This window comes from Schistocerca cancellata, chromosome 5 (assembly GCF_023864275.1).
Source record: "Schistocerca cancellata isolate TAMUIC-IGC-003103 chromosome 5, iqSchCanc2.1, whole genome shotgun sequence".
Classification (NCBI taxonomy): domain Eukaryota; kingdom Metazoa; phylum Arthropoda; class Insecta; order Orthoptera; family Acrididae; genus Schistocerca; species Schistocerca cancellata.
In genome coordinates, this window is record NC_064630.1 from 92,205,725 (window position 1) to 92,220,310 (window position 14,586).

At 47.6% G+C, this 14,586-nt stretch overlaps 1 protein-coding gene across 1 annotated transcript in view; it reads left to right on the forward strand.

The window, feature by feature from the left end:
• The window catches only part of LOC126188380 (Down syndrome cell adhesion molecule-like protein Dscam2), a 445,363-nt gene that overhangs the window by 250,638 nt on the left and 180,139 nt on the right, over nucleotides 1–14,586 (forward strand). The window contains exons 10-11 of the mRNA XM_049929979.1: nucleotides 3,646–3,819; nucleotides 3,913–4,063. Coding sequence (XP_049785936.1) covers nucleotides 3,646–3,819; nucleotides 3,913–4,063 — 325 coding nt within the window. The remainder of the gene's footprint in view (nucleotides 1–3,645; nucleotides 3,820–3,912; nucleotides 4,064–14,586) is intronic.

Consider the following 14,586-nt stretch of genomic DNA (forward strand, 5'->3'; position numbering starts at 1 on the left):
TTTGAATCAAGTAAATCCTCATTAGTTAAAACTTCCGGGCTGAGAGGCCGCGGTCGATCGGTGAAACTTCTTCTTACTGAAGTTTTGTTGCCAACTGCGAGCAACATTTCCGACTCACCTATTTACGCTCGCAGAAGGATCGCACTCGACGGCACTCGGCGACTTTTTCGACGATACACTATCTTTGTCATAGTTCGGCTTTATCACTTACATATTTTGTGCTGCCCAAAGCCAAAAAACAAATAAAAAATTGTTATTTCGCACCGTTGAATACACGAGTCCACTGATGTGATGCGCTTGGCACAGACTTATTTGACATTATGTACCACTATATAACACATGTGCTACAAAGAGAAGACCAGTTTTATGATCCTGTGGCATCCTCGGTCTTCCCGAAAATAGTAAGTGGCGATCATGAAACATTCAAACGAAAAGCGGCGGATGACTTACTGCATACTGTAGACTTACGAGTGGTTATGATTAAAGAGACGCAATGTTCGTAACCCAAACTTACTGTTTGTAAGTAATTTCGATTAAAATGTAGTTACATTACATAGCTCTATTATCGTAGTACAATATGTCTTATACTATTACTACCGTATAAGGCAATTGTTATCCTGAACGAAACCAAAAATAATTTTAAACATGCACGCTAAATGTAAGTTTTTCGATTTGACGCCATTTCGGCGACATGCGCGTCGATGGGGATGAAATGACGATGATTAGAACAACACAACACCCAGTCCTTGAGCGGAGAAAATCTCCGACCCAGCCGGGAATCGAACCCGGGCCCTTAGGGTTAACATTCTGTCGCGCTGACCACTTTTTTTTTCATTTTGTTAGTTGTTGATCGTTGTGTTTGGTCGTTGCGGACGTCACATGACGTCCGGTCAAGTTCGTTTGCTGAACCTTCCACTCAGTTTTTTGTTACAGAGGCCAACCAGCTCTCTGACCGAACACACTAAGCTACAGTGCCAGCATCACTCAGCTAACGGGGGCGGACAACATGTTTTTCGATGTACAACCGACAATGAGTGCGCTTTGCTCATTGTCAATATTTAAATTCATTGAATAACGATTTGTAGTTGACATTACAAAACATTCCATTGTTAAGAAAGTTGCTGGAAATATATTTGATTTCGTTGTTTAGATAGGAATGTAGCGACTTGGTTCGTTGTGGAGATCGAAATTCTACCTTACCTGGATATACACTCCTGGAAATTGAAATAAGAACACCGTGAATTCATTGTCCCAGGAAGGGGAAACTTTATTGGCACATTCCTGGGGTCAGATACATCACATGATCACACTGACAGAACCACAGGCACATAGACACAGGCAACAGAGCATGCACAATGTCGGCACTAGTACAGTGTATATCCACCTTTCGCAGCAATGCAGGCTGCTATTCTCCCATGGAGACGATCGTAGAGATGCTGGATGTAGTCCTGTGGAACGGCTTGCCATGCCATTTCCACCTGGCGCCTCAGTTGGACCAGCGTTCGTGCTGGACGTGCAGACCGCGTGAGACGACGCTTCATCCAGTCCCAAACATGCTCAATGGGGGACAGATCCGGAGATCTTGCTGGCCAGGGTAGTTGACTTACACCTTCTAGAGCACGTTGGGTGGCACGGGATACATGCGGACGTGCATTGTCCTGTTGGAACAGCAAGTTCCCTTGCCGGTCGAGGAATGGTAGAACGATGGGTTCGATGACGGTTTGGATGTACCGTGCACTATTCAGTGTCCCCTCGACGATCACCAGTGGTGTACGGCCAGTGTAGGAGATCGCTCCCCACACCATGATGCCGGATGTTGGCCCTGTGTGCCTCGGTCGTATGCAGTCCTGATTGTGGCGCTCACCTGCACGGCGCCAAACATGCATACGACCATCATTGGCACCAAGGCAGAAGCGACTCTCATCGCTGAAGACGACACGTCTCCATTCGTCCCTCCATTCACGCCTGTCGCGACACCACTGGAGGCGGGCTGCACGATGTTGGGGCGTGAGCGGAAGACGGCCTAACGGTGTGCGGGACCGTAGCCCAGCTTCATGGAGACGGTTGCGAATCGTCCTCGCCGATACCCCAGGAGCAACAGTGTCCCTAATTTGCTGGGAAGTGGCGGTGCGGTCCCCTACGGCACTGCGTAGGATCCTACGGTCTTGGTGTGCATCCGTGCGTCGCTGCGGTCCGGTCCCAGGTCGACGGGCACGTGCACCTTCCGCCGACGACTGGCGACAACATCGATGTACTGTGGAGACCTCACGCCCCACGTGTTGAGCAATTCGGCGGTACGTCCACCCGGCGTCCCGCATGCCCACTATACGCCCTCGCTCAAAGTCCGTCAGCTGCACATACGGTTTACGTCCACGCTGTCGCGGCATGCTACCAGTGTTAAAGACTGCGATGGAGCTCCGTATGCCACGGCAAACTGGCTGACACTGACGGCGGCGGTGCACAAATGCTGCGCAGCTAGCGCCATTCGACGGCCAACACTGCGGTTCCTGGTGTGTCCGCTGTGCCGTGCGTGTGATCATTGCTTGTACAGCGCTCTCGCAGTGTCCGGAGCAAGTATGGTGGGTCTGACACACCGGTGTCAATGTGTTCTTTTTTCCATTTCCAGGAGTGTATATTTGATTTCGTTGTTTAGATAGGAATGTAGCGACTTGGTTCGTTGTGGTGATCGAAATTCTACCTTCCCTGGATATAGATGTAACATTATATAAAAATAAAAAATGCTGAAAAATTAGTTTGAGCGATGCTGCAGCGTCAAAGCATATGCACAGTGAACTCTGAAATCGTAAATACCACACATAAGGACCAGGTTTGCAACAGGGAAGTGAGGAAACGCTAAAAAAAAAGTTGTTACACAAGGTATTGTTCTGGAATGTTCTACAGTTAATAGCGCAAGTTCGCCTTGTGGTTAATTTACCCAGATAAGAAAATCACAAGGACAATTAACGCAAAGCTTACCGTTAACACGTCTCACAACTAATAAAGTTTACTCGACTTTTAATTTCTAGATATTTCACAGATTTTTATTGTGGAACAGCATTGTTCATTCCAAACAAACTCTGTCGACAAATTCTGTAAATGCACATGCCATGTCCTTTGTTCACAGTATTACTTCGGTGATTCCTGAAATAGATTCAGTACAAACATGTTTTCTGATAATTATTATCAGTGACGCATTCACTTATCGATCTCAGGTACTATTTCTTTTGACTGTCTCGTGTTTCACAATCTTTCACTATGTCATCATATCTAAGTACTTATAACGCACGGTTTTAAAGAACGAGATTGTATACCCGAATTCCGTCTGTTATGAAATACATTCTTTTTATATACCAAATGTTTTGAATATGATACGACTTAAGTTACTTTACATAATGCATTTAGTATACATTCCTTTGAAATGTCGCTAATACACCCTATTTATTTACTCTTTATCCCAACTTTTTATTTTAGCAGAGTAATGTAGTTTTCATTTATTTTTTTAAACTGCTTCATCATTTTTTGTGAAAGAGATTTTACTGTTGTACATAATGTTTTGCCTGTTCCTGAAGCAGTATGTATCCTGTTGTTGCAAGAATTGTTCCACTCACAATACTAAACCCAGTCTACTGCCTCGTATTTCCGCAGGCAGTAAGTCGGGAGAATACGAAGAGATACGGGAGAAACCTTACGTCAAACTGTTAAACAACGGCTCTCTGCTGCTGCAGAACGTGAAGGAGGACAAGGAGGGCTTCTACTTGTGCCAGGCCACCAACGGCATTGGCACTGGCATCGGAAAAGTCATACAAGTCAAAGTCAATTGTAAGTCCACTACACCACTTTTATCGCTCTATTTCTGAGTCTCGCAAACCCAATTAAGGCTTGTAACGCCGCAGATGAAATTGACTGTTGCAGCTTCTCCATATTTTTCGGCGCCAGCTAGTGTGGTGACGGTGAAAAAGGGGGACACGGCTGTTCTGCACTGCAACGTCAACGGAGATAAACCCATCAACGTGGCGTGGCTGCGTGGCGGCAAGCTCAAGCTTACTCCTGCGACCAACTACAGGTAACACGCGATAACGTTTTGTACCTGGCGCTGTCTAATACCCATGCTGCTCTTCAGGAGCCGGATACATAAACGCTGAGCAGTTGCTGAAACGTGTCTGGTTGTATATACGAGGGCATTTCGAAAAGTAAAGATACAATGGCTCGCATTCCTTTAATTGAACATTTATTTACAAAACGTCAGTTACATCTTATTAACTGGATTATTTGTTATTTTTCGACATAATCACCTCCGTTATCCAAACATTTGTTAAGTCGGTGCACAAGCTTTTGTATCCCACAGTCATCGAAGGTTGCCACCTGTTGTTGGAACCACATTTCAACTTCATCTTTGATCTCTTCATCGTCGTGGAATTATTTTCCATCAAGATGTGACTTCAAGTAATGGAAGACATGGAAGTCGGTGGGCGCAAGGTCTGGGCTGTATGTCGGATGGTCCAATACGTCCCATTTGAATTGTTTGAGTAGTACTTTGGTTACAAGCGCTGTGTGAGGCCGAGCGTTGTCATGAAGCAAGCGGACTCCACTTGTCAGCATTTCCCTGCGTTTGTTTTGAATTGCCCTTCGAAGACATTTCAAACTAACTGTCGTTCCAGGAGGCATAAATTCCAACAGAAGAATGCCTTGTCTGTCCCAAAAAACAGAAGACATGATTTTCTTCGCTGAAATCGACGTTTTGCATTTCTTGGCTTTTGGTGAATTCGAATGGCGCCATTGCATTGATTGTTGCTTGGATTCAGGTGTATGGTGATAAACCCACGTCTCGTCACCTGTCACAATGTGATCAAGGAACTCATCACCTGCTTCAGCATAGCATGTGAGGAAGTTGAGTGCAAAGCCCATCCTTTTCTTTTTGTGTTCTTCCGTTAACCGTTTTGGAACCCAGTGCTCGCACAATTTCCTGTACCCTAACTTGACAATCACAACGTCATAAAGAGTTGTCATTGACACGTCCGGTATGATCGACTGCAATTCTTTCGATTTGAGACGTCTATTCGCACGAACTGCTTCCTCCGTTCTCTGAAGAAGGGCATCAGAGATCACAGATGGCCGACCTGTTCTTTGTTTGTCATGAACATCGGTCCTACCTTCAGAGAAATGACGACACCATTTCGTTACATTTTGTCGATTCATAATGCTCCCATAAACAGAAACAACTTCTTTGTGAATATCCGCTGGTCGCTGACTTTTGCATGAAGAAAACGTACGCACTTCGCATTTGGCCGGATTCTGAAACGGCGCAGCCATTTTAAACACGACCTACTCCAACCAGAAGCAAAATTCAACTGCCGAATCACCGCGAGGAGAAAGCTAACAGTTCAAGGTTAACACCAGTGTTGCCAACTTGCTCGCCAAAACTCTTCTGTTCCTCTGGCGTACGGTGTATCTTTACTTTCCGAAATACCCTCGCACTAACGGAAATTTAGATTGTTACACCATGAAGCACTAGTCGAATATTTATCAAACTTTGTGGAGGGCCTCATCATAAGGTATAAATGATTAACCTCTGATTCTATTCAGAAATGATGGCCAGCATCAATACGACATGGCACCTGATGGTCATGGACCTTTTTTTCTGAGTCATCAAAGAGGAGAGGCCCGCTATGAATTCCTCTCCCATGCCAACCTCTTCATCTCAAAGTTGCTCTTGCACCATGCATCTTCAGTTACTTGCTGGATGTATTCCAGTCTCTGTCTTCCCCTACAGTTGTTCCCCTCTATAGTTCCCTCTGGTATCATGGAAGTTATTCACTGATGTCTTAACACAAGTATATCATCCTATCCCGTTCTTCTTGTCTGTGTTTTCTATACGTTCTTTTCTTCGCCAATTTTGAGCAGAAACTCTTCATTCCACTCGATAATGTAGCTTGTACGATTGCTCTAGTGTTCTGTCACCAACGGTCTATTTATTTATTTTTTTATGTATTTATTTACACGTCAAGTTCCGTAGGACCAAATTGAGGAGCAAATCTCGAAGATCATGGAACGTGCTAGTACATGAAATTACAACATAAAAGTAATAACAGATAAAAATAAATGTTCAAGAACCTGAAAAAAGTCAGTCCATAAGTTTAAGTAAACGCTATCAGCAATACAATAAGAATCAGCTTAATTTTTCAAAAAACTCCTCGATAGAATAGAAGGAGTGACCCATCAGGAAACTCTTCAGTTTCGATTTGAAAGCACGTGGATTACTGCTAAGATTTTTGAATGTGAGTGGCAGCTTATTGAAAATGGATGCAGCAGTATACTGCACACCTTTTTGCACAAGAGTTAAGGATGTCCGATCCAAATGCGGGTTTGATTTCTGCCGAGTATTCACCGAGTGAAAGCTGATTATTCTTGGGAATAAACTAATACTGGTAACAAGAAACGAGAATAAGGAATATACATATTGAGAGGCCAATGTCAAAGTACCCAGACTGGTGAACAGAGGTCGACAAGAGGTTCGTGAACTCATGCCACTTATTGCCCGAACCGCCCGCTTCTGAACCAAATATATGCTTGTAGAATGGGAAGAGTTACCCCAAAATATAATACAATACGACATAAGCGAATGAAAATAAGCAAGGTAGACTAATTCTCGTGTCGAACGATAACTCACCCCAGATACCGTTCGAATAGTAAAAATGGCAGCATTAAGTCTTTGGACAAGGTCCTGAACATGGGCTTTCCACGAAAGTTTACTATCTGTATGAAAATTTGGAAATTTGGACTGTTCAGTTTCACTAGTCACATGCCCATTCTGTGAAATTAAAACGTCAGGTTTTGTGTGTCAGAAACTATAAAAACTGAGTCTTACTGTGATTTAACGTTAGTTTATTTTCTACAAGCCATGAACTGAGATCATGTACTGCGCCGTTTGAAACCGAGCCAATGTTGCACACAACATCCTTTACTACCAAGCTAGTGTCATCAGCAAACAGAAATATTTTAGAGTTACCCATAATACTAGAGGACATATCATATATATATATATATATATATATATATATATATATATATATATATATATATATATATATATATATATAAGACTATTCTTCCTTCCTTGACTAGTAAGCTAACTAAACACAAACTCACGAGTTTTGTTCTGTAGGGAAGTATAAATAGCTATTGTGATGACGAACAAAAAAATGGCTCTGGGCACTATGGGACTTAAAATTTGTGGTCATCAGTCCCCTAGAACTTAGAACTACTTAAACCGAACTAACCTAAGGACATCACACACATCCATGCCCGAGGCAGGATTCGAACTTGCGACCGTAGCGGTCACGCGGTTCCAGACTGAAGCGCCTAGAACCGCACGGCCACACTGGCCGGCTGACTGGAACAAATCTGGAGGTAAAGCAGAGGTGGTGATGCTAATGGTAGATCTTTCGCTACGTCTACTTTGCTTCATTTTATAATTTTGTGCTCTGTGATTGAAAAGCGATATCATTAAGTCCCCATGTGAATCTTGCTAGTTACCGATATCAGCTAACACGTTCTTGATAATCTATTTTGCCTCAGACTGAGTAAGGAACGAAGACGTCCTGCAACGAGTCAACGAGCAAAAATGTTTCTAAATAGCGTGACGTACAGTACAAACAAAACTGGAGAGATGCGTCAAACGAATCTTACGGCGCGGCCTGAGAAAGCGCAGTCCACGGGCGCCCGCGCTAGCTCGCTCTCTCCTGCGGTGCGCCGCTTGCAGCTTGTAGTAGTTTTCTACAGGGACCGCAGCGGCCAAGTGCGAGGAATATCAAAAGCAATAGAAATATTAATTTATTTTGTGCGTGCAAATGTTTTGGCACGATTTACGCCATACTCAATACAAATATGTTTCGAAAAATTCGGCAACGTTGTAGGAAATAAGCGCCAGTCTGAATCAAACCAGTGTTAATTTATTCCATACTATCCGAGTACCAGAAGTTGGCTGGGTATGAAATAGTCCATCTCCTTCTGCCACCTCTATCTCTGTCCACCTCGTTCTTCACCCCTGCCGGCCGGAGTCGCCGTGCGGTTCTAGGCGCTTCAGTCTGGAACCGAGCGACCGCTATGGTCGCAGGTTCGAATCCTGCCTCGGGCATGGATGTGTGTGATGTCTTTAGGTTAGTTAGGTTTAATTAGTTCTAAGTTCTAGGCGACTGATGACCTCAGAAGTTAAGTCGCATAGTGCTCAGAGCCATTTGAACCATTTGAACCTTTACCCCTCTCTGTAAATTTCCTCCACCCCTCTTTCTCTCCACCTCCTCCACCCTTCTCTCTGCCCCCCTTCTCTGTCCATCTCCTGCCCCTCTCTCTGTCCATCTGCTCCTGCCCTTCTATCCATCTGCTCCTTCCCCTTCTGCCCATCTCCTCCCCCTCTCTGTCCATCTCCTCCCCCTCCCCCCACTCTTTGTTCATCTCCTCCTCCTTCCATCTCTTACAATCTTCCTTCCCCCTCTTCATGTTTATCTCCTCCTCTCTCTTTTCTCTATCCGCTTCCAACTCATCCTCCTCCTTCTCCTGTCTCCATGTCTTCCTTCCTCTCTCTCTGCCTATCTCTTCATCCCCCTGCCTCTACCCATTTCCTCTTCTTTCCTTTCTCTGTCCGCCACTTCTTCTCGCCCCTCCCCCTCTCACTCTCCACTTCCACCTCCCCCTAGCTGTCTGTCATTCCCCTCCTCCACCCTTCTCTCACCACATTATCGCGCTCACTCCAGTAGGACGCTGGTGGTTCTTACCTCATGGTACTCGGATTTCTTTCCATATCCTACGGTAACTAATATGTGTACCAAATTTGGTTGTAATAGTTCCAGAGGTTTACTATGAGCTTTTTACCAGTAGCTCTGCCCATGTGTGCACATGTCCAATATACACTCCTGGAAATTGAAATAATAACACCGTGAATTCATTGTCCCAGGAAGGGGAAACTTTATTGACACATTCCTGGGGTCAGATACATCACATGATCACACTGACAGAACCACAGGCACATAGACACAGGCAACAGAGCATGCACAATGTCGGCACTAGTACAGTGTATATCCACCTTTCGCAGCAATGCAGGCTGCTATTCTCCCATGGAGACGATCGTAGAGATGCTGGATGTAGTCCTGTGGAACCGCTTGCCATGCCATTTCCACCTGGCGCCTCAGTTGGACCAGCGTTCGTGCTGGACGTGCAGACCGCGTGAGACGACGCTTCATCCAGTCCCAAACATGCTCAATGGGGGACAGATCCGGAGATCTTGCTGGCCAGGGTAGTTGACTTACACCTTCTAGAGCACGTTGGGTGGCACGGGATACATGCGGACGTGCATTGTCCTGTTGGAACAGCAAGTTCCCTTGCGGTCTAGGAATGGTAGAACGATGGGTTCGATGACGGTTTGGATGTACCGTGCACTGTTCAGTGTCCCCTCGACGATCACCAGTGGTGTACGGCCAGTGTAGGAGATCGCTCCCCACACCATGATGCCGGGTGTTGGCCCTGTGTGCCTCGGTCGTATGCAGTCCTGATTGTGGCGCTCACCTGCACGGCGCCAAACACGCATACGACCATCATTGGCACCAAGGCAGAAGCGACTCTCATCGCTGAAGACGACACGTCTCCATTCGTCCCTCCATTCACGCCTGTCGCGACACCACTGGAGGCGGGCTGCACGATGTTGGGGCGTGAGCGGAAGACTGCCTAACGGTGTGCGGGACCGTAGCCCAGCCTCATGGAGACGGTTGCGAATGGTCCTCGCCGATACCCCAGGAGCAACAGTGTCCCTAATTTGCTGGGAAGTGGCGGTGCGGTCCCCTACGGCACTGCGTAGGATCCTACGGTCTTGGCGTGCATCCGTGCGTCGCTGCGGTCCGGTCCCAGGTCGACGGGCACGTGCACCTTCCGCCGACCACTGGCGACAACATCGATGTACTGTGGAGACCTCACGCCCCCAAGTGTTGAGCAATTCGGCGGTACGTCCACCCGGCCTCCCGCATGCCCACTATACGCCCTCGCTCAAAGTCCGTCAACTGCACATACGGTTCACGTCCACGCTGTCGCGGCATGCTACCAGTGTTAAAGACTGCGATGGAGCTCCGTATGCCACGGCAAACTGGCTGACACTGACGGCGGCGGTGCACAAATGCTGCGCAGCTAGCGCCATTCGACGGCCAACACCGCGGTTCCTGGTGTGTCCGCTGTGCCGTGCGTGTGATCATTGCTTGTACAGCCCTCTCGCAGTGTCCGGAGCAAGTATGGTGGGTCTGACACACCGGTGTCAATGTGTTCTTTTTTCCATTTCCAGGAGTGTATTTTACACATGTTTACCGTATTTCACTTGTATTTGTACACATATTTCCCCTGTATCTCCAGCGAATTTTCGTTATGCAGTTTCATTTTCACGCAGCTCAAAGTGTATGACATAGTATCTCCTGCACTATGTGCTGTACAATTATATAATTTTTCAGGTACATCAAGGGGTATATGTGCCTACGGTCTGCGAAAAGTGTCGGGAATAGAGTTCGTAGTAAAGAAGTAATAAATTTAAACGTCGTGCATGATGCAGCAGTTTTGTCTTATCTCAGTGCTTATGACGTCGTATCTCCTGAGCTAAGTGTCTTACAATGATACACTCCTGGAAATTGAAATAAGAACACCGTGAATTCATTGTCCCAGGAAGGGGAAACTTTATTGACACATTCCTGGGGTCAGATACATCACATGATCACACTGACAGAACCACAGGCACATAGACACAGGCAACAGACCAGGCACAATGTCGGCACTAGTACAGTGTATATCCACCTTTCGCAGCAATGCAGGCTGCTATTCTCCCATGGAGACGATCGTAGAGATGCTGGATGTAGTCCTGTGGAACGGCTTGCCATGCCATTTCCACCTGGCGCCTCAGTTGGACCAGCGTTCGTGCTGGACGTGCAGACCGCGTGAGACGACGCTTCATCCAGTCCCAAACATGCTCAATGGGGGACAGATCCGGAGATCTTGCTGGCCAGGGTAGTTGACTTACACCTTCTAGAGCACGTTGGGTGGCACGGGATACATGCGGACGTGCATTGTCCTGTTGGAACAGCAAGTTCCCTTGCCGGTCTAGGAATGGTAGAACGATGGGTTCGATGACGGTTTGGATGTACCGTGCACTATTCAGTGTCCCCTCGACGATCACCAGTGGTGTACGGCCAGTGTAGGAGATCGCTCCCCACACCATGATGCCGGGTGTTGGCCCTGTGTGGCTCGGTCGTATGCAGTCCTGATTGTGGCGCTCACCTGCACGGCGCCAAACACGCATACGACCATCATTGGCACCAAGGCAGAAGCGACTCTCATCGCTGAAGACGACACGTCTCCATTCGTCCCTCCATTCACGCCTGTCGCGACACCAGTGGAGGCGGGCTGCACGATGTGGGGCGTGAGCGGAAGACGGCCTAACGGTGTGCGGGACCATAGCCCAGCTTCATGGAGACGGTTGCGAATGGTCCTCGCCGATACCCCAGGAGCAACAGTGTCCCTAATTTGCTGGGAAGTGGCGGTGCGGTCCCCTACGGCACTGCGTAGGATCCTACGGTCTTGGCGTGCATCCGTGCGTCGCTGCGGTCCGGTCCCAGGTCGACGGGCACGTGCACCTTCCGCCGACCACTGGCGACAACATCGATGTACTGTGGAGACCTCACGCCCCACGTGTTGAGCAATTCGGCGGTACGTCCACCCGGCCTTCCTCATGCCCACTATACGCTCTCGCTCAAAGTCCGTCAACTGCACATACGGTTCACGTCCACGCTGTCGCGGCATGCTACCAGTGTTAAAGACTGCGATGGAGCTCCGTATGCCACGGCAAACTGGCTGACACCGACGGCGGCGGTGCACAAATGCTGCGCAGCTAGCGCCATTCGACGGCCAACACCGCGGTTCCTGTTGTGTCCGCTGTGCCGTGCGTGTGATCATTGCTTGTACAGCCCTCTCGCAGTGTCCGGAGCAAGTATGGTGGGTCTGACACACCGGTGTCAATGTGTTCTTTTTTCCATTTCCAGGAGTGTATATTTTTCCAAGACTTTCAGCAGCATATGTGGATACTGTTTGCGAAATGTGTTGCGAATAGACTTAGTAGCAAAGAAGTAATAAATTAAAACGTCTTGCATGGTGCGGCAGTTTTTCACGCATCTGGTGTCACATCTGAACTGTATGTCGCACAATGACGTAATTTTTCTGGTATGTTCAGTGTTACATGTGGTTACTGTCTGCAAAATGTGTAGCGAATACAGTTGACAGTAAAGAAATAGTAAATTAAAACGTCGTTCTTAATAACGCAGTTTTACAGCGTGAATAGCGAAAATGGAGTAAGCGATAAACTTTTTATCCTTTCACCACTTTGTGTGGATTGTCAGCAAAAAACTGTTTGGTAAAGGTTTGAAATAGTGTGTAAAGTTTGTTGCATGTCACTAAGTGTTTTCATTCTCAAATACTGGATGACTAAAATATAGCCCGCATCTCGTGGTCGTGCGGTAGCGTTCTCGCTTCCCACGCCCGGGTTCCCGGGTTCGATTCCCGGCGGGGTCACGGATTTTCTCTGCCTCGTGATGGCTGGGTGTTGTGTGCTGTCCTTAGGTTAGTTAGGTTTAAGTAGTTCTAAGTTCTAGGGGACTTACAGCAGTTGAGTCCCATAGTGCTCAGAGCCATTTTTTGACTAAAATATAGGTAATCGCACGTCGTAGGCTACACTGCTTTTTCACCCCGTGGTTCGTAACGCCACAGCAATTTTTCTCTGACTGTAAGTGATATGTGTACCGAATTCGATTGAAATCGATCGTTCGGTTTAGGAGGAGATGTAGAACATACATATAGACACACAAACATATGAGGTCTGTTCAAAAAATTCCGCAATTTTGTCCACAAAATTTTTGTACGCTTACCTAATGGTGTCCGCAGCTCGTGGCCTTGCGGTAGCGTTCTCGCTTCCCGCGCTCGAGGCCCCGGGTTCGATGCCCGGCGGGGTCAGGGATTTTTCATGCCTCGAGATGACTGGGTGTTGTTGTGTCGTCTGCATCATCATCATTCATCCCCATTACGGTCGGAGGAACGCAATGGCAAACCACCTCCACTAGGTTCAAAAATGGTTCAAATGGGTTCTGAGCACTATGGGACGTAACACCCGAGGTCATCAGCCCCCTAGAACTTAGAACTACTTAAACCTAACTAACCTAAGAACATCACACACATCCAAGCCCGAGGCAGGATTCGAACCTGCGATCGTAGCGGTAGCGCGGTTCGAGACTGAAGCGCCTAGAACCGCTCGGCCACACCGGCCGGCACCTCCACTAGGACCCTGTCTAGTAGGGCGGTGCGGGTGTCCCGCATCGTCCCCTACGCTCCTCGAAGTATGGGACCTCATCATCACCTTATTGTGCATGGTCTCCTTCGAAATGCTCTCCTCCACAACTGAAACAACGATCCCAACGCCGTTTCCACTTCTGGAAGCGTCTTGGTACACTGAACCGGGTGAGGCGCCACCTGCGAAATGTATCTCGTCTATCGTTGCAGGTATTCGTCCTTTCAACGGGGTTTTCAACTTTGGAAATAAAAAAGAAATCCGCAGGGGCCAGGCCTGCAGCGTACGGAGGCCGAGGCAGCACAGTGATTTGTTTTTAGTGCAAAGGTCACGCACCAACAGGGATGAATGTGCGGGTGCGTTATTGTGATGCAAGAGCCATGAATTGTCACGCCACATTTCAGGCCACTTCCTTCTCACAGGATATCATGACATGATCCAACTGAAATGTTACACTCTTCTGCAATCTGTCAGGCAGTCAGTCTTCTATTGGCACGCACAGTTTGTCAACGTTCCTGACATGAGCGTCGTCGGTAGGCGTCCAAGGACCTCCTGAACGAGGGTCGCCATTTTTAAACCGTGTGAACCACTGGTAACACCGAGTGCGGCTTAAGCGCTCATCACCGTAGGCTCCCTGCGTCTTCTGGCGTGCCTCTGTAAAGGTTTTCTTGAGTTTCACGCAAAATTTAATTCTAATTCTAAATTCTAATTCTAATTCTAAATTTAATTCTAACTCTGCCATCTCGAAATTCGCAAATCGTGGGACACGACGTTCTACTCTGCACAGCACTGATCAGTAACTAACAGACATACAACAATGAAACTTCCGGCAGTTACTCATTAAACACAGGCGTGTGCAGGGATGCCAACAGCATTTCGCTCAAACACACCACCGGCGCGAAATTACGAATGTTCCGGAATTTTTTGAACAGACCTCGTACATTCCTAATAATCTCCTTCCACAGGCCGTGACGGGCCCATCGATACCGACCGGCCGCCGTGTCATCCTCAGACCACCGGCGTCACTGGATGCGGATATGGAGGGGCATGTGGTCAGCACACCACTCTCCCGGCTGTTTATCGGTTTACGAGACCGGGGCCGCTACTTCTCAGTCAAGTAGCTCCTCAGTTTGCCTCACAAGGGCTGAGTGCACCCCGCTTGCCAACAGCGCTCGGCAGACCGGATGGTCACCCATCCAGCCCGACAGCGCTTAACTTCGGTGATCTGA